The sequence below is a fragment of the Sander vitreus genome, chromosome 21 (genome assembly GCF_031162955.1).
Source record: "Sander vitreus isolate 19-12246 chromosome 21, sanVit1, whole genome shotgun sequence".
In the NCBI taxonomy this organism is placed as follows: domain Eukaryota; kingdom Metazoa; phylum Chordata; class Actinopteri; order Perciformes; family Percidae; genus Sander; species Sander vitreus.
The window spans coordinates 9,327,679-9,354,531 of record NC_135875.1 but is presented as its reverse complement, the minus strand read 5'-3'; the positions used below and the strand labels follow the sequence as shown (position 1 = coordinate 9,354,531).

At 40.8% G+C, this 26,853-nt stretch overlaps 1 protein-coding gene across 1 annotated transcript in view; it reads right to left on the bottom strand.

Moving 5' to 3' along the window:
• Positions 1-26,853, bottom strand: part of adam12a (ADAM metallopeptidase domain 12a) — a 68,130-nt gene that overhangs the window by 28,084 nt on the left and 13,193 nt on the right. Inside the window, exons 4-6 of the mRNA XM_078279844.1 lie at positions 5,203-5,281; positions 1,717-1,793; positions 404-590 (exon numbers count right to left, since the gene is read on the bottom strand). Coding sequence (XP_078135970.1) covers positions 404-590; positions 1,717-1,793; positions 5,203-5,281 — 343 coding nt within the window. The remainder of the gene's footprint in view (positions 1-403; positions 591-1,716; positions 1,794-5,202; positions 5,282-26,853) is intronic.

The window sequence follows — 26,853 nt, the reverse complement described above, 5'->3', positions numbered from 1 at the left end:
AACACAAATCAAATTTACTTCCAGTGGATTATGGATGGTCTATCGTGAACCAGGTTTGATCAATTTGACCTGTTGAAGACCTGGTGGGGTCAAAGGCTTTTAAAATATATGTTCTCTCTGAGATTGCCCGAAGAACATTTCTTCTAAGTAGCAAACCTTGGAGATTTGTTAAAAAAAGGAAAGCCGACAACAAGCTGCAACTTGGCAGCCGGACTGGTTCAAGTCCGGCTGGGGACCTTTGTTGCATGTCATTCCCCATCTCTCTACTCTCAACATAGTAAAGTGCCCAACAGATACTTACAGAAAAGAAGTAAGACATCTTTAAGATAGATACGTTTTTCCAAATCACATTGTCAATATAGACAGGAGCTGTGGCTAAAATGCATAGTTTAATGATCCTTACCCTTGTGCCGAAAGCCTTGAACGGACTGCTGTCTGCATGTTCAATGGGGTAGGATATGTTAAATTCATGGCCACAGGTGCCAGGTGCAAAATTGAGGTGTTCAGCTGTGTAGATCCAGTGAGTCCCATCAGAGTGATCAGCAGATGGTTCCAGTACATAGGATTTGCCTTCAAGAGTTATGAAACCTCTGCAGAGAGAGGAAAGGTTAGACAAGGTGCCTCATCATATTCAATTCATTTTTTTTCCAGAATTCAAAGACTGGAATGGCACTGAAACGCATCGGATCAGCAAATAAAGAATGTCAATCTGACCTGGCTGAAATAAAAGGGATCCTGGCTAATGTGTCCTAAAGTAATCAAAAAATATGATAAATCATTGTGATGAGTGCACTAAAGAGCAGTATCTCCGAGTTTTTCCATTGATTCCGCTTTCTTAACTTCTCATGTTTAAACTGTGATTTAAAGTGACATCCTCATGCAGTGAGTCTGGATAAACTGTGAGATTCTCACAAACCTTGCGCAACATTCACAACCACATGAACTCATACTAAACCTCCCCAAAAGTCTGAGCATTGCCAACCCAAACAAAGAACAATTCGTGAGCTCTGTGCAAAAGTTCGGTGCATCTGTTGTCAGACAGGTTGCAGAAAAACTGAAATGAATATATATTAAGACCAAGGGCAAACACAAGGGCTTCACAATCAGACGGATCACTCCGCAGAGGGTGTCAACATTTGGCTGGTTTGTGAAAACATTCCTGAAGGTGTCCAATGATATTACTGCAACCATTACTCTGGTTTGACATCTGCGATTTCAGTGTTTTCAAATCTGAATTTCTTCACTTGTCTCAAGCCTTACAATATGTCAAGTTTACTGCTTTTCAACAGTATAAACAGGGTGTCATCTCAACGTATTAATGTAGCAAAATTCATTACTTACTGAGTCCTGTTGACGTGCCATTTCTCAGAGTTGTACACTTGAGACTTATGACTTGGCTTCAAGTCAGACTTAAAGGATAATTACTGTATATTACAACCTGGATCGGATTTCCATAGCTTTGATGACCATTTTAATGGTTTCGATGGCATTGTGCTAACCAAAATAATTGATCAGAGAGGTTGTACACAAGCCAACAGTTTAGCCACATTACCTGAACCACTTTGTTTGGAGGTTAAGCTGAAAGTGAGTACCAGAGATGGTACTGCTGGCAATAATCACTTGTAAATATATGTATAGGAAAAACTGTGTGCACGTGGTGCAGCTATGGAAAGTATTTGCTTTGGAAATGAGGGAGAAAGTGTCTGACACACTTACTTAATACCAGCACAGGTACTGAGGCTGACGTCCGAGTTGACATGACCCTCCACCTCACCGTGGTAGTAGCAGTTTGCCTGAGTGAGCACAGAGAAAAAGTATTTAAAATTTAGGACAGGAGGAATGGGACCAATGTGAAACTAAACTGGTCTTTAGGTTCAAGCACAGCTCAACAACAGCCGTCCCAACTGATCACTGTGAAATATGAGCAAATTTCCTCTGGGGGGTCATCTTTTGCAGTTAGCAGCAGCCCACAGGCTGATGGTGGTTGAAATCAGTGCACAATCTCACATCTGCCAGCACAACCTTTGCGTGCTGCTGCGTTCCCAGGTACCCACTTTCATGGACCACCTGTAAAGCTGCAGCAGGGAGTAACAAAAGTGAATTAAGCCTCTGTTTATTGAACTGGCGAGAGGATGGGGAGGAAGCGTCTGGTTTGGAGTAAAAAGCCCTTCTGCTACAGTTTGACGGCCTAGCTCAGGCGAGGTCTGACCAGCGGTCCGTCTGCCACCCTGTTCTGGAAAACAAGGAAATGTGAGTTTTCCACCCCTCTTTGACTGCTTCTAAATATAGAGTGCAGGCAGTACATTTCAATGTCCAATGGCCTCCTTCAAGGCCTCCTCGAGAGGCTGCTGATTTAGCATGTTCAGTGTCTGAATGAGTTTCTGGTGTTGAAGGTGATCCTTGCTACAGTAATTCCTGAATCACAGAACTTTTTCACAGTAATTCTGCAATAAAACTATGATAATCCAATTCAAGTTTTCTCACTAGTTAAACAGCATTTATAAATAGTGCCTTTAAGGTTAGGGTTCAATAGCATTTTCTCAAATCTGGACCTAGTATAGAATCCACTTATTATCTTTTGGACTGGAAAGAAATGTTACTAGTGAAGATAATCCATGCAGCACTTATATTTCATCCAAAACGTATTTGACAAAACACTTACGTAGCATATAAACATAATTTTTCGGAGACAGGGTTGAATGGTTTTGGCTATCAGAACCCAAACCTACCGCCCAAGGGACAATATCTTATTCAGAGGACATTCAGGAAGTGGACCCAAAGCCGTCGTCGGTTTGGCCACTTTCCATATCTCTATCTGGAGGTGTACTAAGAGAACTATCCATTATAGCGAGGTAGAAAGGTGCAAAGAAAGAACAGCCCATTACATGAAATATGAAATCTTAGTGCAGAGAGGAGCAGCAGTGCTGGATTTAGTGCGCTGAGTTAATGCTACCACCTCATGTTTCTTTGATGAGATCATGACTGTGATGCATCGATATAAAGGATATGAATAGACTTTTTCTTTCTAAGGTTTCTGCAGAAAGAAAGGAAAGTGCTTACACCTTCATATCTGGAATAAGAAAAATTAACAACTAATACCCAGATTATTGTGGGAGGCAACCCCGGGTGTGAACATTACATTGTTTATCATAACTATGCAATTATTATTCTAAGTTCTCTTTCGTATCTATGCTAGTGATTCATATTCCCAGTAGATGGCTTTTGTTACAGCACATGGCACTCAATTATTGTATTGTGGACTTTAGTGAGAAAGGGAGAGGACGTGAAACAGACAGAGGGAACCGAGGGAGGGCTGAAGTCACTCCCAGCACTACCTTGCCTTTGACTCACAACTGAACCCTCCAGATCCCTTGCCCAGATCACTATATCAGTCTCCTCCCTGCCGGCAGGAGAAATAAATTAACTGCAGATCACTCTCAAAAGATTTGGCCGTTTCCAGTAAAAAAGTGACCCTCCCATAAAGAACTGGCTGTGGTCATGAGAGAGGAATGAGAGGAGGGATGGAAGTCGGAAGATTCTGTTATTTCCCAAGCTGGTAAGACACTGAGCAGGTGGATACATACAGGTTACTGGCACTGATCCTTTGGTCCATACATTTTTTATTTTTAATCACAATCTATCTCGTTTGCTGGTTCAAGTTTTTTTTAAATGTGAAAATGTTCTGCTTTCCTCTGTTTTACATAATTTTCTTTTGAATGGCAAGCAATACGAAGGCATCATCTTGGGCATGTTTGAAATTGTGATGACATTTTTTAATTATCTTCAAATATTTTAAAGATTTAATGATTAATTAAGCTTGATAATAAAAACAATTGAAGAAGCCCTACACCCATTAATCCATCAATCTAACCATCCCTTCATGTCAGCAGCCAGCAATCTCATTTGCAGCCTCTCAGAGTCTCAGAGTCCACCATGAGCTGAACTGCTAAAAGTCCTTCATTGTCTTTATGCTTTGGAATGGCAGCAATTCTGATGAGCTGGCCGAGCCCAGCCAATGATGGTCCCGCTCTGGTCTCACAGCAGTCTCAAGTGGAAAATGTTGTTCATTTCACTGTGTGGGCTGGCCATTATTGAATTAATTTAATCTCCTCTTTTGTGGATTTCAGCATAAGTAGGCCAAGCGTTCTGTACAAAGACCTCACAGGATGTCTATTATTATGCTTTCTGAACAAAAATTAGACGTTTAATTGCTTTCCAAACTGCAGATGATCAAATCACTGAACTCAGGCAAGCAGGTGGAAGCTTTGAGGCTTGAAAAACTGTTCTATGTGGCGCATTACAGTTTCCCAATAGTCTCGCTGTTTCTGGACCTCGAAATAAAAATCCTTCAATAGAGGGATATTTATGGATCCATGGAAAGATGTTTTCAAAGACCCACTGTATTTGAAAGCAGAACATATTTTGCTGAGAAAAACCCAACTGAGCTTAATGAAGATGAGAAATATGTATTACAACACTAAAGTAAATCACAAGAAATTGCAAAAAAGAACAAACCCCCACCGTGATTGATTGGAGAAAATACAACTCTGGAGGTTTAATCTAGAAGTGATTAATCATAAACAGCAAAAAAAGAGGATATATTTTTGTAAGTTATGAAATTAAATAGCTGACACGTCACCCTGTTGCAGCAATGGTCAAAAAACGATGTAACTCTCTGAGTCAGAATAAGTAAAAACTTGCATTGTCATTTGAGAGACTTTCCAAATGTAATCAAGATAGTGTGCAATCTCAGTTTAACAAGTACAAGGCTCATGAATGCAATGATAGGTGCTGAATATTTTACAGTCAGTGTGACGTCTAAAGTGCACCTAGATGTTCACTAGTTTCATATTTTCTTGCAGACCCACGTTCCAAGTAATTTGGTGGGATGGTTTGAAGTTTATCTATTATAAAAAGCTTCTCTGACCTCTGTCCGCCTTTTATTTAATCATATATGAATCTGCTAACAGAGAAAAAAAATGGGCCCACTCACCTATACTATCATCTTAATGCGCAAGACTACCCAATTCCAGGTGGCTTAAAAGTCTAACTGCGACATCAATTTTTATTTACTTCGTCGCTGACCCTAACAAGTGCACAATGGAAGGGTTCCACAGAGATTTGCAACAGCTGATGGGTGGGTGCTGAAGAATTGTGTCAGCAGAAAATAAAGAAACCGAAAATAAAAGGTTGTTAACATACCGTGAAGTTGTGAGAGCCTGTGACCGCAATGCCATCTTCCAGGTAATGGGTTTCTGTATAGTTACTTGCAAACAGCCCCCTAGAAAGAATAAACAAAGACAACAAACGCTCAGAAGTGACCTTAAGGGGCTTCATTCTAAAAAAAAATCAATCATTAAATCATTAAATCAGACTTGCATGGAAGATAAACAGCCTGATGTGATTTAAAACGTAACACTGCTTGAGTATAAATTGAAGCTGTAGGCATCAAGAAAGACATTTGATATAAAAAAAACTAAAAGATGCTGTGACGTTTTCTATTAAGCCAGTTTCACACCACATGCATGCACCATGAAGAAGCCATAACTCATTCCATGAGATATGGTAGAACAGTAATAAGCTTACACATTGCGACAATTAATGAGCAGATGGACATAAAAGTATGATCTGATAAAAACTTAAATGGCGAGATTATATTGACAGGAAAACAGTAAAGACATCATTTTTAGTTACAGATGGGAATCAGTAACACTATAAAGTGACTCTCTGAGGTTACCAAGTGATCCATTTACAGTTTATATCTAGAAAGCACAATAAATCAACACAGGGAATCTCTGCTGCATGCGAACAGAGGCATTATGCGCTGCTCTCTTTCTGCCTTTTGATGAAAGAGCAACATACATTCAGCGATCACTACCATGTAGGGCTGGGAAGATTACCACAATACCTTGGTAATGTGGAACCTACTCATTTATCTCCATTATAGCAAACTCAAGTTTTGGTATCACTGCTTCAGAATTAAAGCTTTTCACTAGGCGTTTACTATGAAGCAACCACTCCCTGTAGTCTAAAGCCACCTACACATGATCAGCAGTAATTTCAAAACCTACTGGTAATTTATATAAATATTCTTGACACAAGGTGTCACTCACTTCCTTGTTGATTTAAGATTTAAACCATATCTAATGATGGAGTTGCTAAGTTGTCATGGAGATGGTTCAGTTGTCATCATGTGACCAAAAACAACAAGTAAGTAGGATGTTGTGTTGAGTATGTATTTGTCAAGCTGCTGTTAACACAGTCAAGAATGACCCTTCAATATTTTGTCCCCAGCGGAAAAGCATTTACGGCTGTCTCACTCATTCTGAACATCCAGCATATAAGTGAGTTATGCTACACAATTTTGATGCTTTTCAGTTGTGCTGTGGCTCTGGGTCACCAATGGAATCCATTGGTTCAATCCAAGTGTTCTACAGTTGCTGTCCTCCAAGAAGCAGCAAACTACAAACCTTTCAGACTGACTCCTGACCTGTAGACTTTATATATATATATATATATATATATATATATATATATATATATATATATATATATATATATATATATATAGGGGTGTGATTTATTATTTGACACTCAAAAGATTTTTGGTTGGGTGCACCACATAACTGCCAAACTGTGCTGACCTGTCACTGCAAAAAGAAAGCCATCACAGCCATACTACAATGATGGCTGCCCTTCTCGTCACCTACCGAGTTCACCGAGCGCTGCTCTGGCGGAGGGAAGGACACTCAGCAAGGGGGAAAGAGGATCAACAGCAGAAATAGATCAACAACTGAGCTGAGATCCAAAAAAGCTATGTGGACCCCTCCTGGGTTGATTATTACAGCATGAGCATGTGTATTTGTGTTCATGATTTGTACAAGTGAGTCCATGTATTGTAGATACAGCGAGTGCATGTACAGTATTACACCACAGGACACCAGCAGATGGTTGGCTGGTGCTGCTAATCCACAGCAGAGGAACAAACCTCAGCAGGCAGCTGGATTCTCTTACTGACCTCACCGCTGACAACCCAGCCGGGAGTGTCAGCTGTAACAACCTGGGGAGGGGGGTTATTTTGTTTGGGAGCTGTCAGCATGAGACACAATGCTTCCCCACCCTCAACTCCTCTGCTGAGCCAAAGAGCTGGTAATAATCATTGGATCAAAGCGAAAGCCAAAGAGGAGAGAAAGCCAAATAAAATGACGTGTTTCTTCAGTCTTAATTAGGTCTATGCTCTCGGTCACACACACAACCTCAACATCTGCCCACAAAAGATAATCAAGTGTGGTGAGTGTATGCGTATGTGTCTGCTCCACTGATTGCCTGCAACACTCTAGGAGAGTGTGGGTATAAAAGACACTCATGTGTCTGCAGCAACCAAGGAGCTACACTGTAGTCTGTCTGCAACATGAAACCAAGAAACCTCAGTCCACCATTATTGGCATTCTTGCATTGTTAGCAGAATGGTAGTGGAAGACAACTAATATTCTTTTACTTCTTTCCTACTTCTACGAGTTTCCTACGTATAGACATGGCAACCACTGGCCTCTCTTGTCTTATTTCTGAGGTCCTTTCTGTGTCAAACAGATGACTAATCTAGTTACTGATGGACCAACAGCAGTAAATGAGAGGCCAGTGGTTCTAAATGAGACGTTTGTCCCAACCATTCTTTGGTTGGTAACCTATATTCCTGTCTCAGCAGTACACTGGAATTGCAACTGACTTGGCTTGTCACTAGCGTTCCTATGCTGCTAACTCACATGGTTAGTAGCTTCATAGCATAGGTTGCAATGGGTGCCAAGATTACAGTAGACTGTTTCCTGGCAACGGCAGTTAACCCTAGTGCCTAATGAGGAAAGTATGTCCCCCCATCACTTACATTGAAAGTGATTTAGTAAGGAATCTTTTAATGGTCCATATAAACATAAGGGGAAACCTGTTCCAACCTTTATATGTGCAGCCGGCTATTGTTTAAAGACAGACTTGGAAATTATGAACCTATTCTTTAATGGGATAGAACATGATAAACCACCAAATCAGAGTTGCAATCCGAACTGCAAACAAAAAACACCATCCAGGAGTACCATTTTCATCATTAAGCCACAAAAACACATAATGACTGCAAGTGTGACACGACAGGAGGTAAATATCCCTGAGATGTGTGGTACTGCTGCATTAGTTTGTCTTAAAACTGACAGAGAAATATTTGTTAACTTCTCTACATCTGTTAGACAGGTACAATACCTATAATTACAGTTATGTATTGCCATGCTGTCTCCAGGCTGAAAAACTTTTTTAAAAGAAAGTATATTAGGTTGGGGGGAAGAGTCAGATTTGCCTGTCAGTAGATTTGACAACACAGACAAAAAGACAACAACGTCACTTCAAGCTAATCCTGAATGCCAGCAACTAAATGTCACTTCTGTTCTTCCTGCATTCAATTATCATATTTATTCTGTTGTATCTCTGTTTAACATTGTCAGCCTTTCTCTCTCTCTTTGTACAGGGAAATGACACCGGGATTTGCACAATGTCTTATCAAAATGGAATATATTCGCATAGAGAAATAAATGTCAAGGCTTACTATTCAAACACACACCCTGCTGTGAACATTCTAAATGAGAGAATACAACCATGCTAACCTCAGAAAATTGATCTTTTTGGTGATATCTCAACAAATTTGGATCATTTTTTTACATGTAGTCTTCATTGCTAGGGTTTGCTCTGCTTTTATGCGAGTAAAGCAAATGTTGCCTTGTGAGATATATTGATTGCAACAGGCTTGATGAATTGGAGTTAGTGCCTAATCAATCACCGGCAAACAGGAGGTCTCATTTGTAGGTGAGTGCTGCATACGACCTAGAAAGAAAGGCCCTTTACAGCACATAAACAGCTTTTATATGCTGATGTAACATTGGTTTTCTATTGATAACGACACACAAATGGACATCTTTCTCTCGTACAGAAAACTTGTGATGTGATTACCGCAATACCAAAACACTGAAGCATACAGAAATATTGACAACTGAACCAAAGTCACTCCCAGGCCATTATCAGTGTTATAGAGGATAGAGGAGAGTTTGTACTGCTTGAGACACTTGAAAAAAATCTTTCTAAATTAAAAAGTGTAATCAAATTAAAAATTAAATTATGTGACAGGCAAAGTAGAGAAAGAAAAACTTTATTGTAAGAAAAAGACAGTGTTTCCTACAAAACAGCTTGCCCATGCTGTAGCATCATGGATCTGTTCTATTCGGCTGAATATAAAATAGCACATTTTTCAGTCAGTAGTCACAAATGGGTTTCCAAATTTAAGCTCTACAGGACTCTCCCTTTTCCCTTGATAAGGTATCCAACTATAAGTATAATCGAGCAAAGAAAAGGTTAGGGCAAATGGAAGTATGTTAAAAAAAAAAGTGCATGAAGAATATATCCTTAATTGACTTGCTATGACTCGTACATTGACACCACAGTCTTCATTACTATTGTTGGAGAACAAGCTGGATCAATGTGCAGCGATTTCCCATTCAAAGGCTTCGATATGTCTCATTAAACTCAGACAATCTAATCAGGAACTTCTGGACAAATCCTACAGTTAACGATGATAAATGAAAAGCTAGGCATTAGGCCTTTGGAGAGCAAGTATCTCTCTAGCACATGTAAGCCCTGCTCTGTAAGGGAAAGTTATAACAGATGTAAATATAAACATCTAGAGCAGATGAAATCATCATCAAAGAAATACGTTTCTTGTAAAAGCTAATCTAGGAGCTCCAATTAGTACATTACATTTCAATGGAGAGACTCGTGAGGCAATGTGGTAGTAATAATGTCCCTTCGCTTTTATGTGGCAAGAACCCAGCTCCGCGTGGAAAAAGTGGGATCATGTGCATGGACCCCCCCCCCCCCACAGGCCAAAAAAACCTTGTCGCAGTGTTAGTAACATTCTTTTTCCAGGCGCAAGGGAAGAGGGCCAGTCTTCCAGTCTTCCTGGCTGTGATCTGTCTGACATCAGGCAGTGTTGCAGGCCAGTGCCAAGTAGAGCAGAGAAGCAGAATTCCCCCTGCTTACCCTGAGCTCATTGCAACTCCCAGTCTTCACCAAGCATGTCATGAACTGAACTGTTAGAGCATGCCAGCCAATGATTTCTGCTCAAGTAAGAGGGAGGAGGGGGATGGGGGAAAGTCAAGGCAGACGGTTTTGACTTGCTTCGTATAAGCTGCCATATTCAGTAGCGAGCAAACTTGCGTGTGTTGAAAATGCAAAAATGAAAGCTTTTCATAGAAAGCAGAGGTTTATCTTCGGGCTTTTGTACAGTTATCATTACAGCCTCATTATGCTTCTTTACACCTGTGTTGGTGAGCGAGATGGTCAAACAGTAGCCATTAGTAGCAGTGGCACGCAATTATTGCAGTGACAGTCACCTGTAGATTGATGTGGTTAAGCCCAGGCATGCCCCGTGAAATCAATAAAGTGTCATCACTGTGCAATGTCTGTGTGATTGATGACTTCACAGGATCCCAATTACAGCGACTGGATGATGAATACCACCCTAACAATGGACAAGATAATTGGAATTAGGACAGAAGTGCAACACTAATCTTTGATAAAGTGTGAAGATAATGCCGCAGACTATACTGAGATACATAGGTCTGTTAGTTTATATCAAACAACAGATATAGTTTCTTAAATGTTACGAGTACAAAAAGTACACCCAAGATGGTCCTAACCAGAAGGTCTGCTGCTGTTGAAATAAAATAGACTTGTATCTCATATACAGTAAGAAGCCAGACATCCTAACATTTGGATCCTCACTACTACACCTATACAGCTAAAAAGACTGAGTATGTATATAAAGTAAGGCAGTGTGATCAGCAGACCAAGAAAGAGAGAAAGCTCAGAGAGGAACCAGGGATGTGCTGTTGTGTAGATCCCATACATATCCAAAGTCTGTCCTCACCCAAAAAAAGAAGGGCATTGGTCGAATCTTCACATGCTTAGAATGACTTATACTTTCCCATCAAGAGGACTGGTGGAAGCCAGGTGGAAGTGGCGTGATACTGTTATATGACCACAGAAACTCTCAGGCAGGAGGTCAGAGTGGACGGTAACCATGACCACAATCTTAACCTAGCAGTTAGTTTCAGTTGCTGAACTTAATGACACTTCAACCATAGTGAGGGCAGACCAGGAAACGCTTAAGAATTATTATTGGACATTAAGCAAACATGCTGCTGACTCACCATATTATGGGACCACTTTGTCTCTTGCTGCACCACAATTCAGTATGGAGTGACACATAGTCCAGCCATTCCAGTCTGACAAGCACAATGAAAACTTAATAAAATGCCACATTTGTTTAACTTCCTAGTGGTTGTCTGGTTTTACAATGATCTATGTATGGTCGTGTTGTAAGATTCACAAAAACATAACTTCAAACAGTCTCAAACAGGATAACTACAGAAAAAGGGCAACTTCGAGTCAGATGTTTTCCCACATAATTGTTCCCTCTTTTGTTTTTGCGCCTGTTGTCACTTGTCGACATGTAGCATCAAGTCGCATCTGGCTCTCATGTGTTTTGCTTACACCACAGTGTCTGTCGCCCAAATGCATGCATGCATATGTGACAAATTGTGTCTATGAGAGGCCAGCAAATCATCACCTGCTCACTCATGATTTATGGCAGGGCAAGTCGCTTTCCTTTCTTCTAAAAATACATTAATATCACTTTATTGCTCATGATATCATGATCCCCAAGGGCAAGGGAAAAGTAATCCCATGTGACTCATCAAAGGCAGTTGATTGGCTCAGTGTGAACTCTAAATGCTCCACTTCCGGTCACGTGGAATATATGGATTAAATATGTCTCATGCTCGGAATTAGACAAGTGATAACAATTAAATCTAAATTGTAAGAAAACAAATAAAAAGTGAAAGATCTTGGCAGTTTGTCCCAGGTGGATATTTATTTTTCTTCTTTCTGTTTTTAGTGGCATGGGCCAGTGACATTGTTATCTGAAACTAATTATGCCGGGTGCTCAAATCGCCTTTGGTGCTGTGGATCACTGGAGGGGAGATCCTTCATCCTGCTTTCTACTCCTATCTGCCCCCGGGGCTTCTGTTCCTCTGTGGCAGAGAGCGTGCCTCTTCTCTGCCTCTTCATCTCCCTCAGAACGTGCCCTGGTTGTGTGTCAGCGTGCGGGGGTGTGGGAGAGAGAGAAACAGAGAGTGTGTCCCTGTTTGTGAGCAGGAATCGCCGAATGTGCTGGTAGATTGGCTTGATTTATGCGCATGTCCGTGTGGGCGCATGTGTGTGTGCCTTGTACACATGCAGGCATCGCTGCACAAGCTGTTTCTACAACGAGGATTGTGTTTGTGCTCCCCACACATCAGGCTTATGGCTTAGAGATCATGCAATACATTCTTTTCTTTCAACACTATCAGCAAACCACACCACTCTACGCCTGATTTCCTAAACGTCTTATTCAACCATTCTTCAACCGTTGAAAAATCAGTAGGGCATTATAGAACTGTAATGGTTTTCTAAAGTATTTTACAAACTGTGAAACAAAATGTTCTTCTTACTTTCTACCAAAGAATATTTCAATGCTTCTTTTTACAATATTGTAAGCACCACAAACTTGTATTGTATTGGGGTGGAGGCAGAAATCCCAGAGATATATACCTCATGTCTTCTACCCTGTAGCAAAATCAGGAAATACTGAAAGCCTGCAGATGGAAATTGACTACATTCCTCACTGTTGATACATTCAAAATGGAAACAATACGCTTTATATGCAGCCTCAAAGCAATTAATTGCATCACATCTTCCTGGTCTGTTTTCTATATAATTTTCTTTCAAGATCATTATGTGCGTTAAGGCTGAGAACTGGAGGATGTACTGAGGAGGAGGTGAATGCAAAGTCATTTTCAGGACGGGTCATGCTAATGCAACAGCTTTGAGCATTCCCATTAATTCAAATGGCTTGCAAAGAACTGGCCAAAAGCTCATGCATCTATATTCATTGCAACCTCGTGCTTGAACTAATAAGCGGCTAGGGAGCTTCAAACAATCAAGCCTATCATTCTTTACACAAGGGCAAATGCACATACAAAAAAAAAACAGCAATTCAATTTATTAAGTCTGTCTGTACTTGTACGCCCTCCCCCCCTTTCTTCCTGCCCTTCTCCCCTGTCTTGCACGCCCTCCGGGAAATCAAACAATTAAGGGCTGAATACTAATTTACTCTCCCTCCCTTTATGTCTTTCACCCCTCTGGTTATGTCAGTGAGGGAGATGTCCTCCCTCTTTCTGGTAAATCTGCTTTTTATGTATTAGGTGGACTTGGTTGTGCACCCTGACCCTGAGTTCTTTTGATTGACAGAAGAAGAAGATTACAAGATTGGAACCAGAACCAAAACAACAAACTAAATTATTTAAAGAGAAATTGACTTTAGCGTAACGTGCAAGGTCAGAACCCTTATGCATTTGCAACAGGTATGGTGTGTACTAAGACAAGGAACTAAATGTCCAATTTATTAAGCAATACGATACGTTTCCCAACCGCTCAGCATTCATAAATCTCTACCAGCTTTCATTAAAGTGGCCATATTATGCTCATTTTCAGGTTCATAATTGTATTTTGTACCAGAATAGTTCACATGGTTTAATTATCAAAAAACACCATATTTTTGTTGTACTGCACATTGCTGCAGCTCCTCTTTTCACCCTGTGTTCAGGTCTCTGTTTTAGCTACAGAGTGAGACCTCTCACTGCTGTAACATCTTTGTTGGCAGTCGCATATGCACAGTAGCTAGGTAAGATCACATCATCTAACTAGCTGTTTGTTTCTACAAGTTCAGTAGTACAAGGCAGGATTAGCTGGGAGACTTCTTCTAAACGAGGGCACACTTCCAACTTTGCGTGGAATACCTGCAGAATAGGGACTTTTTAGAATAGGGATTGTAGATTATGGTGAACGAGTGTGTGTTGTAGTAGTGTTTTGCCATTCAGAACGAGCTAGTATGCTAGCACTAGCATGCTACGTTTAGCCACCTCGTTTCGGCTAGCGACGTAAAAAGCCCTGCCGATTTTGAACAGCTCACCCGGAGACTGAAGGCAGGACACATTCAGAAACCCCTATTTCACTCAAAACAGCATGGATGTTTTTTTTCCAAGTTTGTATGCGTGTGGAAGCACCAGAGATACAAAATAACAGCCCAAATCCCAGAAAAAGTGATTTTTTTCATAATATGGGCAGTTTAAAACAATTTTCTGTAATGAATGCTTACAAACGATTAATCAGCTTTCAACATCATTTCACCCTGTTTCTAAAGTTGTTGATTGATTTCCAAATAATGCTGAATTAGCTCATCAGTCATCCATGGTTCATTGATCCCCGGAAGGAATATAGCTCTAGTTCAGCTGATGCACCCAGGAAGTGGAATATTCTTGGCTTTCTCAAAGAGATTGTTTGTAAACATCACATCATACATCAGAGCGTGCAGATGGAGCACACAGTTGGGGCTCGTTCATTTTTAGCGCATCGATGACCCATGGAGCATAAAAAAATAAGCGTGGTTAATTTGTATCCACATCCATTTATAAATTTCCATCTGCATTTTAAACAAAATCCATTGCCAGACTGCCAAAGCCATGGTCGTGGAACTTCTGAGGTCATCCCCCCAAACCACTGCATTTTTCATATTTTAAAGTGCCCATATTATGAATAAAACACTTTTTCTGGGATTTGGGGTGTTCTTTTGTGTCTTTGGTGCTTCCACACGCATTCAAACTTTGAAACTTTAACTTTAACCATTCAGTTAAAGGACAATTCCGGCGCAAAACGAACCTAGTGGTTATTAACAGATGTGTACCCACTCGATCGCTCTCTGGGACATGTTTTCATGCTAATTGAATGTGTTTGTAGCTTGAAAGAAGCTAGCGCGGACTGCTGATTAGCTGACAGCGCTAGTATTTGGGGCAAAAAGAAATCGCTATTTATACCACTAAAAAGGCTCAAAATATCACCAAACTTCAACGATAGCATAATGAGGGTCCCTAAATGTTAACCGAAGCATTGAGAACATTGTAAATGTACACACCGTTTATTGAACGAAGAGCTGCGGGAGCTCCGTGAAAGGGTTACGAGAGAGAGAGAGCTACCGGAAGTCAATGCCGCAACACAGCCTCATACTTCGGGAAACTGGTGGTGTATCTGCGGACATTGTGAAGCTATGGCCACCAAACAGGAGTGTATGTGTTGCACGGAGTGGGACCTGTTGCATCGCGACACCCAAGAGACGCAGTGTTTTGTACAGTCTGAAGATTTCCCCTCTCTGATAAACAGGGCTGTACTTGAAACTTTTTTCCATGTCCCGAAAATAAATTGGAGACGGCGACCCAGACCAGAGGGACCAGATGGACAGTTATCCACCGAGTAAGTACACTAGACAAGTTATGTTTTACATCGGTGCGATTATTTCAGGTATATTGAGCAAATTGCTTTCGATTTTAGTTTGCATCGCCATGTAAACATGAACGCGATTGTCTTTATAATATATCTTTTCAATAAAAGTCTGTACACTTACAAAGTTCTCAATGCTTCGGTTAACATTTAGGGACCCTCATTATATTACCGTTGAAGTTTGGTGATATTTTGAGCCTTTTTAGTGGTACAAAATAGCGATTTGTTTTTACTTTCCCTTTTCCCCGAATACTAGCGTAAGCTAATCAGCGGTCCGCGCTAGCTTCTTTCAAGCTACAAACACATTCGATTAGCATGAAAACATGTCCCAGAGAGCGACAGAGTGGGTACACATCTGTTATTAACCCATAGGTTCGTTTTGCGCCGGAATTGTCCTTTAACTATTCAGTTGTATTTTGGGTGGATTTTATATCCTAAAATGAAGGTCTGAATGCTATTTCAAAGCCCTCTCCACACTGCTCTTCTGTGCAAATAGTGAATCTACTGAACCATGTATATACTAATTAATTGGCTAATATGAATATACTGTATTTCAGTCTAAAAATACTGGAATCAGCCAATCAAATTTAGCATTACGAGACATTAGTAATAGTATGTATAATAGTATAATAGTAATGTTAAAGGAGTAGCTCGATACACTTAAACACTTGTCTGTTTTTTTGCCGAGGGTCAAATGAGAGGATCGATATCACTCTGATATCTGTAGGTACAATATGGATCAGTAGCTAGCAGCTGGTTATCTTAGCTTAGCATAAAGACTGGAAACAGGGGGGGACAGCTATAGCCTGGCTCTGTCCAAAGGTAACAAAATCTGCCTACCAGCACCTCTCCACCAGATCACGGATTAACACGTTAAATCTTAAAAGTTTTTTCAAGAAAGAAAACTTATAGCTTTTCTCTCAGCTCGTGTGTCAACAAATGCAGTTTCCTGCTGAACCCTCTGTGAATATACAACCTGAACGTGACCCCTTTGCTCAGAAACTCTGTTGATGATTTTAAGGCATCTGTGTCATGGAATCGGGCCTCAATTCCACAGGGTCCCTGCACCCCGAAGCACAGCCTCTTTATCAAACCCTGGCAGCTCCTATTGTTGTTGGCAGTTCACTCCTGTCCCCAGTGCTGGAGGGATTAGGTGAAAGTGAGTGAGGAGGAATACGTGAGGCCAACCAAAGGAGACCCTGCCGTGTCCCATACCCTAACAGGGAGTTATTAATAGTTGCTGACGGCAAGAAAATACCTAAGGAGGGAGACACATTGAGGCAGGTAGACAGACGAGGAGGAGGTCTGCTGTCACACCTCATCTGACAAAGCAAAAACACCAGAAACCTTGAATCCAGTCATCACACATCCTCCCCCAGCCTCCGTCTACTCCCTGTGTGTCCATCTTTCAACACTGTGGGGCCTCAGACACATAACCTTAATGACAAGTGGGATGGGAAAACAAAAGCATCTGCTTTCTGCATGACATGGAGACAGGGGAAGAGTCCATGCTCCAGGTTCCTGACTTTTTCCGCACCATTTCCTTTTATCACTAAGCTAAATTTAGTGATGAAAGAGGCATCTGAACTCTAACTCAGAGTGTACAGATTTGAAATTTTAAATCAGTAAAAAGCATGAATACAAGAAGGTCAGCAGCGCAGATGCTACCTTTTAGGGCAAGAAGGCAGGGGGACTGCTGGATGCTGCTGGAACTTTTTGCTGTGCTAGTCAACTGGAGCGGATGCTGTTTTTGATTTCCATCCAGCATTAATTTTTTCACAAGGACATTGCTTTGTATGTGCATGTATAGGACAACAGATGGGGCCAAAAACTCCTAGATCACCTAAAAGAGACAGGCTTCCTTCAGGCCAGATCTGACCGTCTGACTGATGACCACGCGTGGCTTCTTCTCTCAGTCAGTGACCCCCACACGCAGGGAGTGTTGGTCATAGGAAGGTCAGTGGACTGTGAGAACGGACAGAACAGGATGGAGAACAAGTAGAGCGAGTATTCCCTCCCGGCTTAACTCACACTGTAACTCCGGGCAGATCTATTTGTCTGTCTGTCAGAGGGAGGATGGAAGCCAGGACTGTGAGCCTGGACTGATTATCTTTATGGTCAGCAGCCACAGAGGTCAAAAACTTTGGCTGCTTTTGTTTATTCCCTTTGGCACCCCAAAGCCTTGAGAAAATTAGATTTCACTACAATTTATGGATAACGTTTGCTTAAATAGGTGAAAGGGAGAGATTGTGAGCCAGGAAACAAGACAGAAACACAAACAATCGTATGGAAAGGAAGATAAAGATAGAGAGCCTTGGCTGACGGATGCAAAAACTAACTTTTGTAGTCCAAGATCCTCAAGAACCTCTACTAAAGCCACATTTCTGGCAATTTCGGATAATTAATATTCAAATAATTCTGTCTTACACTTCTGCTACTGTTTATTGAGTTTGAAAACAATGTATTAATCCTTATAGGCATATAAGTCAAATATATAAAGAAATGGAGTGTGTTTATGCATATTACATGAGCCCCAGAAGGTAGTTATTTTATTTAGCTTGCTTATTTCCCCCATTTCTGCATACTACCTATGATGACTAGCTATTGCATTATTGCAGGCATTTTGGGAAGACAGGGGAAGACAGCATGGTTACAGGTTCCCAGTCAAAAAAGAAAGAAAATTGCTGGAATTTTTCTTAACACATTCACAAGATGAATGGGATTTGGAAATAAAGGAAATGATATGTGCTTAAACTGTATCAGCTGTATGGAGTACGTTCGAAATCGTGTAATAAAAGTTCTTGTGAATATAGCTTTGCATTATGCTCTATTAAAAGTTAAAAAGAAGTTACATAAAAGGTCTGAAAATGAAACTCAAGGCTTAGTCTACTTTCAAAACCCCCATAACTTTTAATGCAATCTAATCTTAAAAGGCACACAGGCAGAATGGCATTTCTAGGTAAAATAAAATGGGTAATTGTTCAGCGAACAGCAAAATATTGCACACCGGGTTCATAATAATGCAAGAAAGGGCTCTTAAAAGATGACTCATACAGAAGATAAAAAACAACAGGGTGAGGGCTGTCTGGCTGTCTCTCTGGTTGTCGTCATGTCTTCCATGAAACAAAAAACAGTCCACTTGTTTCTAAAATCCTGAGCACTACATGCATACAGTAAAAGCACCCAGTAAATTGCAGCTCCTATGGCCTCTGACAGGTTGATCGCAATGGTTAAAGAGGCAAGTTTGGATCCCAGCTGTGGAAACAAAACCCCATCCTCCCATCCTCCTTCCAGCTATCATCAGGGTACTTGTGAGCAAGGCACCAAACCCCTTGTCACGTAAATTGAAAGCATGATCAGAATGATTTTATTTTGGTAATTTAGTATTGACCTGATGAATTACTGAAACAGAAATCAGGAAATGCATTCATATATGTTTAGACTGCTAAACCCAGCCTCAAAAACCTCTATCACAAAAATAGGGCATCTTTATCTGCAGGACCGTCCGTAAGCTCTTTGGTGAAGGTAGGTGGTGAGTGATGGCTCGTCCCCCAGAGAGAAACTGCTGCTTGCAGCAGGTTTCAGTTGGCTGTGTTCTTTGTGGTGAAGGGAGGGAGGCTGAGGAATAGATCTAGCAGCTGGAGCCCTGAGACCCCCGTGGTCCGTCTGGTAAAAGGCTTAGAGTGGAGAGGGGAAGATCCCTATCACTGCATAAAATGTCTTTTTTTTAACAAGCCATTGAGTCTGATACTCAATCTTCATTCTCTTCCGTTTTATACTTAAAGTGCCCCTCATTATTGGGACTTTACTTGTTTGACCTTCACTGTGCAGAATGATGTATGTGCAGAATTTTACACTAGAAGGCTGTTTTCACTTTATCTGCTGAAGAGGGAACATTTCTCTGGGCTTACCTTAAATCAGTGTTTAAGGCGTGTACGTATGATTTTGTGACATCATAGTTTGGAAGCCAATCCTGGCACAATTTGCAACTTACACAAGAGTGATGTGGAAACATGAAGCCTCCAGTGCACAAATACTGAAAATGGATTTTTCAGACATTTTATGTCCAGAAGTTAAACTTTTGAAATGAGAATACATAGTTATGGATTCTGGATTTCCAATGACAGAGAAGGAACAGATGCAAATTTAAGAATTGTTAGCACGGTCATTGAAAAACATATATGAGACAAAAATTATTATTCAAGGCTTAGTATGTCTGTTGGGGACAAATTTAATATTGAGGTCAGACGGTTTTCAGCTTTCCTATTTTATTTCAAGGAAGTGACATCTTGGAAAAGAAAGTGTCTCGCATTACAAAATGCTACTTCATTTCTAACACAAGAATTAATGGGGGGGGACTAGAAAGCTAGACATAGAGAAAGTGACATCAGGTGAGCGGGTTGAATTGTTTTTTGGGGCTTTAAAGTGAGCTTGAAGGTTGGGTTGGGATGGGAAACTTTGAGTTTAAAAACTCATTTATACAGACGCACACAAAACAGAACATTAAAAGGATGCCGTGCATATGCATCTCACTCTTCTTTATCCTGCAAGAAGAGACAGGCTGTACAAAGAGCTTTCCAGTTTTACTGAGTGCCTCCTAATTAATTGGGAACATGGAGTGGCGAGTCCACCTTATTAATTACTGCTCTAAGCTTGAAAATAATTGGAGCTTCTAAGAAGTCAATTCAAAAGAGGGAAGCTTCTTCCAAAAAAATTCCCTTTTGAAGGAAGTAGTTAAAAGGTACAGGCTCTGGACACAGATGAGCCCATTTCCAAGGCTCGTCTTTGAAACTAATGAATCACAGTGTACCATGGCCTTGCAGCAGCAAGGGTAACAAAGGTACAAAAGCTGGAGTTAACCTCAGTGCATCCTGAGTGTGTGTGTGTGTGTGTGTGTGTGTGTGTGTGTGTGAATTTGAATTTTGCTGATGAGAGTGTATGTTTGTCTGCAGAAGAGAGAGAATAAATGAGCATTGGTACAATCGTGCAGTATCTCCAAGTTGCTCCAAGTGATGGTTAGTGGGTCGAAGTCCTAGGCTGTTTGTGCCCTCTCCACAATTACTTTCACTGTAATGTGCAGTACACACCTGTCAATGACTCATTCGCCCACTATCTTACTATCCATGCGTCTCTAATTTAACGGGAATGCTTGGCACACTTGATCAGATAATCAGGAGCAAGACTCTAATATAATGTCATGTCAACAGTGATAACAGGAGCATAACAGCAAGAGCACAAGCAGCATCTCAAGCGTTAATGCCTTAGTGGATGGAGACTTCAAATAACCAGTTTTATCTTAAAAGGCATACTATGTAACTTTTCCCTCTTCGGTCCCCCTACAGGTTGTCTCATTGGAACTACAGCTCGCGCGGCTGTAGTTCCAATGAGACAACCTGTAGGGGGACCGAAGAGGGAAAAGTTACATAGTATGCCTTTAATGCCATCCCTTTCCTTAAAAACATCTTCATATCAGCTCCCCTTTCTCATGCTGTGCTCTTCTTTATCCATGTGTTGTTACTCTAGCTCCAATGATGGGACGTAAGGATGCCGGGCAAGCAGGTTAATATGGGAACTAAGTATTTAATGGGATATTAAAAAGAGGAAGCTTGGATTCTTATCCAGTTAATAATCAGATAATTGGAGACTCGGACACATTCGCGGTTCATAAGAAGTGTTGAGAGTTTAAAACTAAGATTTAAAAGTAGGTAATGCCTTGTTATTTGTATTGTTGGCATATTTTAAGACTTTGTCATACTGGTATATAACTTGATTTCTTTAAACTGATTTCAATCTGAATGTAAGAAATACCTAAAACTGAAAGCCATTTTGAATTACTCCAAACCAGACTAGGCACAGAAACCGTTTCGGGTCAACCAGTCATTTGCACTCCAATGAAATACTAATGAACTAACTCCCACTAAACGTGATTCTATTGGTCAAGCATCATGTCAATCAATACAAAGATTCACCTTTAAGGCATGAGGGTAAAGTTAAGAAGTGTGTATTCAAGCAGTTATTTACAGACATTCAAATCTGTAATAAACACATTTTAAACTGTTTAGTTTGAGTAAGCACTGAGGCCCAGACTTGGGGAAGTATTTGATACACCCCTTGTCTCACTCCTGGCTTGATGACAAGAGGAAGGATTTCATACAGATGGGTCACACAATGCGTTTGACGTTCCTTAAACAATCTGTGTGTGGCTCAGCAGCCGTGGACAATAACTCTACAAAGGAAGTCACAAGAGATCTTCTTTTTTCCAGAAAGGGTTGTTTATTTGTGCGGCGTCTTTAGCCTTCTGTTTGTCCAACTCCCCAGGAGAGGCTGTTTCCTGCTTATGTTTTCAGTGAGACACGAGGAGGTCTTCATTGAGAGAAGCAACAGGTCACCAACTAGCAGCAGTCCAGCCTGAGATATGGAGTTAAATAACATCCTTAAAACCCAACACGCAAGTGGGACAAATTGTGTCTGGATCCTGTCCAGACTGAATTTTATTGTTCTTCCAAACACCAGAATGATGGAAGATGGTTGTAGCCAGGCCTTTCACTTAGGAAACATAGCCTCTGCCTGCCCTCTGTCCAGGGAAAAGGCCAGATTAAAGTGTATCTGTCTGTTTGTCTCGCAGCACAACAGAGTCCAAAAGATGAAAAATCAAACCTCCAGGCCCCTTACACTTAAGGCTAAACAACATGATGAGCAGGGAGAACCCCCCAGTGCAGGCAACCGAGAACATCCTCCACCCAGCTGATGAGCCCCAGGCCTCCTTTCAGTGATCATGCAGTTCATTAGAAAGGGAAGCACAGATTGAGCGCATGCTGCCTGCTTAGCTTGGGACTCATCTTGATATGCCTGGAGGCTTCGCATTCAAAGCCACAAAGCAGCTGGAACAGCTTGGCCAGAAATGTTTCCATACTCAGTGGTCACAGCTCAACAACTCTTCCCACTGGTCTAGATGTACACACTTCAGGGTTTCTCTCATACAGTAGGTTTGAGAGTCTTGCCTCAACATGATATAAAGGACCTTAATGGGATAGTTTGTATTTTTGGGGTTGTATGAGGTAATTATCCATAGCCAGTGTGTTATTTATAGTAGATGGCGGCAGACAGGAGTACCGACATGGAAGGAAGGGGCAGCAGCAAAACATTTTTTAGCCTCATAAAAGAAAGCCCACCTGATAAAATCAATATTGCTTTAAGTGTATGCTATATTTAGAATACTTTCACCGCTTTACCGTGCCGCAAGGACGCCCTTTCTGACGGTGAACTGAAACCGTTATATCCATCTATGCTCTCCTTAAACCACCAGAATCCAATTAAAACTATAACAGTTTTATAATTTGTTTGCAGAACACAGGAGTTGCTGGTCTACCTCTGCCTCGATCGACCAGTTTGTTTGTGTTATTGTGTGACTTTGCCATCAACAGCAGAACACTGCTTAGCTTCCGTGCCGATACTCCTGCCTACTTTTCCAAACTGGGGGCTTGTCAACCGGCATCAACTGTGTGTAATACACTGACTATGGATACATTCCTTATAACCCCAAAATCTGTACTATCTCTTTAAAATTCAGTTAATAAAGAACAAAGGTGCTATTTCACAAGGCCATCTGACGATTCTGTTTAGTCATCGACTAATTAAAGTGAGAAGCTGAGAAGCCACCAAGGATCACACTCAGTGTAGCAGATGACAGTAATCAGGCTTACCCCATCAACAACTTGACTTTTCCAGTCAGGAAAACTTTGTGCAAATCTAGGAGGACATGAGCAATACTGCAAAGCTAACACTGCTTTGAGGGCAATTTAAAGTTTAGTTTTCACCAGCTGGACTTTGGCATTTTATCATCAGTACCTTGATGTTGATAGCATCATCATTACTACCTCTGTTAATTAATATCCTGGGTGAAAACCTGAGCATACTATGCCTGCAGGATCTGCCTGTGGTTCAATCAGGTAGCTTTAAATGCCACATTTTTATGGTATGGTCAAAGAACTGACTGACTGAATCTCATCCTTAATCCTTGATGACATCACCCTGACACCACATTTTAAGATTTATAAGTCTGGCATTGAACAGTGGACTCAAACTACTCATTAAAGAAGTGCTTTAATATCAACATGCATTTCAGGGCTTTATTCACTGTTGGTTTTCCCGCATGAATGCTTATCTAACTCGAAGTACAGAGGACTACTAGCTATTGATAAAAGAAGACATTGCTTACAAAATACTGGCAGCTAAAACCAATTCTGTCTAGAGCATGTGCTCTTTTCTTGTGGGTAATTTGTTGACTATTGCCCATGAGGCTCCAATTGATTGAAGATAGAAACAACTATGTCCTCCATGTCTGAGTGTCTATGAATCTGTCTGTAAATGCCTTTTTTATGCAAACACACATCTTGTTTTCATCATTCATTGCTGAGTCACACTAAAATGTGTTCATTTGATGTTGATAATCTACTGTGATTGGATAACAGAACATAATCAATATTCTTACTTGCAATTTTTGAATGTGAAGATACAGCAATACACAGGTGCATGAAATGGCAGCCTTTCCACATGGAGAGGCCTTGATCTTTCAGGCAGACATATTTTCAGTGCCAGTTCGCAGGGTTGACATGTTGCTCCAGGCAGCGTGTGCCCTTTCCATGCCGACAAAAGGCTGCTTTCAAAGCGTGTCCGGAAATGTAGGAATATCTGACGCCTATGTCTCCTGCTTTCGCCAAAGAACAGACACACCATACAATGCTCCATATTGGCTCACAAACACACTAGCTTTGTTCGATCAAGAATAGTTTTCATCATGTTCCAGGGTTTCTAAATGTCATCGGTGACACTGACACTACACAGCTCACCATCAGAGTATAAAAAACAGTGCTTTATTATAAGCAGACATCCAAAACAGCATACATTTTCTCAGATATTGAATGGAAATACTATAGCAATACCTAAGCACAGGGTAACAGTAACAATGTTACTCTTACATGTTTATTTGTAATTTTATGTTTGACCATTGACACTGACATTGTCACTAGGAGGATGCCACAGAGGAATATGACAAATTGTCACTATACACAAAAATCATGAGGAGAAATAATACAGTGTATATGTATTTGTCTCCGTTATAGTCTCTGATTTATCATAAATGTACTGATGGTGTGTGACAGCTCAGCAAGGAACTAGTGTCAAATGACTTGAAAGATGAGAATATCAGAAAATGAATGAAACTGACTGATTTTTGCTGCTCAACAGGTATAAAAAGTCATTGTAGCAGAAAAACTTTTTGTTAAAAGTGTAGTTCATTGAGGACAAATTTAATTCTCTAAAGCTGTTGACTGGGCTTTCTAGGAATAAGTTTAGTTGGGTCAGCACTGTTGCAACAGGGATCAAGCTGAAGGTTAAACATAAGACTTTCAAATGTCAAAGTTCTAGCCTTCACAGTAAGTCAGTCATGAAGCCAAAGCAACATATTACAGAAACTTAATGTGAGATGTGTTTGAAATAGTTTGACTGGCTTTTTCAATTGTCTTTGGCCTTTAGTAAAGCCATTTAATGCATAGAGTTAAATAAGGATGACTTAGCTTTTGTAACAAATAGGCAAAACAAAAAGATATAATATTTTCACGCCGGTATATATATATATATATATATATATATAAACTATTTATGCACCCCATGCGACCTCTACTACTCTCTATTACACTGCAGGGGTGATGCGAGTTCAGACACACACTGAGCGTGTTCAGCTCTACATACAACAGAAATAATCGCGTTCAGCTGTGCAGAACCCCTTATGTTTCGTTGCCAGCGCTATTTATTAACAAAGACCTGAGAAAACAAAAATAAATCCGGGAGTTTAAATCAAATCATTTAATTCTGGACAGCATTTCTTTCCTCCTCTACTGATGCCGGCTGTGTTTGAACAACTGGATTTCATCAGCGGCATGCAGCCAATCTGCCAGCAACCTCAGACAAAAGACCTTCCCTTAATGTCAGCACAGCAGGTTCGGTTCTGGCTCTGGTGCACTGATCCGCAGAGCAAACTCACTCAACAACACACATCCTCGACAAATCCACATCCTATTTGCGATTCGTCTGGTCAAACATGCATGGCATAAAGTAGCTTCTATTTTGATTTTAAGAGGTATTTTGACTTTTCACAGAAGTGTGTGGAAATCCACAGATGATGAAAGTTCAGCCCTTGCCAGTAATTAAACCGTGTTATCCAGACTCGCTGTAAGTGTTGAGAGTAAATTCTGACAGATTGGTATTTGGAATGCACGGAGGTTTGTTGGAGCGAAGTCTTTCCATCCTGCTCAAGCTCATTAGAAAGATCTGGATTGCACCTCTCCATCGTTTTGGTTTGTTCCTTTTGGCTCGGGGTTTGAGCTCAACTGTGAACTTTACATTTAATGCTATGGGACAACAATGACAGCCATGCTGGATGAGGATCATGTGGGCGATGCATGGGAATGTAAGGTGTTTTTCCACTGTAGCTGATCACAGGGGAATAGTTTGGTTCCCATTTTGAAATGAAATGTTTTTACTGTAAGAAAACGTAATTCCCTGCTATAAATGGGGCTGGTGAAAATTTGACAATCTGCAAGTCAGCTTTGCAAAATCCCCACCTATGCAAAGCAGGAATGTTATTCGACGGAGAGACTGAGTGTGATTTCCCATCAAAATATTTTCAAAGTAGGTAAGCCATAAAATTGTGGTCGCTGGTGTTGAAAGCTTTGTCCCACAGTCTGCAGGTGGAATTTACATATATTAAGTCTGGAAAACAAGTGAGATTCATGGCTGACTGACACAAAAACCCATCCGTTCTCTCTTTCTTTTTCCGCTCTGTCACACAGACAGCTCTTCTTGTTCCTGGTTGCTCATGTGTGGCAGCAGAGCTGGTTGGAAAACATATTGCTCCATCAATCACGTCCCATTCTTCTCAGCAACACATTCGACTCGGAGGCCACATTCAGTCAGCCCTTGTGTAAAAATTCAAAGATGACAAATATTCCTCCGAACAGATTCAGAGCTTTGTCAAACTGTAGCTATAAAGATAATCTGATCTCTATCAAATGATGTTTCCCCCCCCCTTGCCAGTCTCTTGACTGACACTGTGTTGACAGTATCTTAATTTACAGCTCTGTAAAGAAGGAGTGTGTGGTGTGTTCAAACAAAGCCTCCTTCTCCCCTGTGTTATGCCAATAGATCAAATGAAAAGATAGAGGGAGAAGAAGGAGGAGGAGGATGTCGGTTTTCATCAATGTCTGGCTGATGTATTCAGGAATTCCTGTCTTTCAAGTGTTTTCAGCACACGAAAAGACTAAAGCGCGGAGAGCACTGCCATGCACGCACTAGCAGAGCAAGACAGAAAGATGTCCTCCTTCCCTTTGC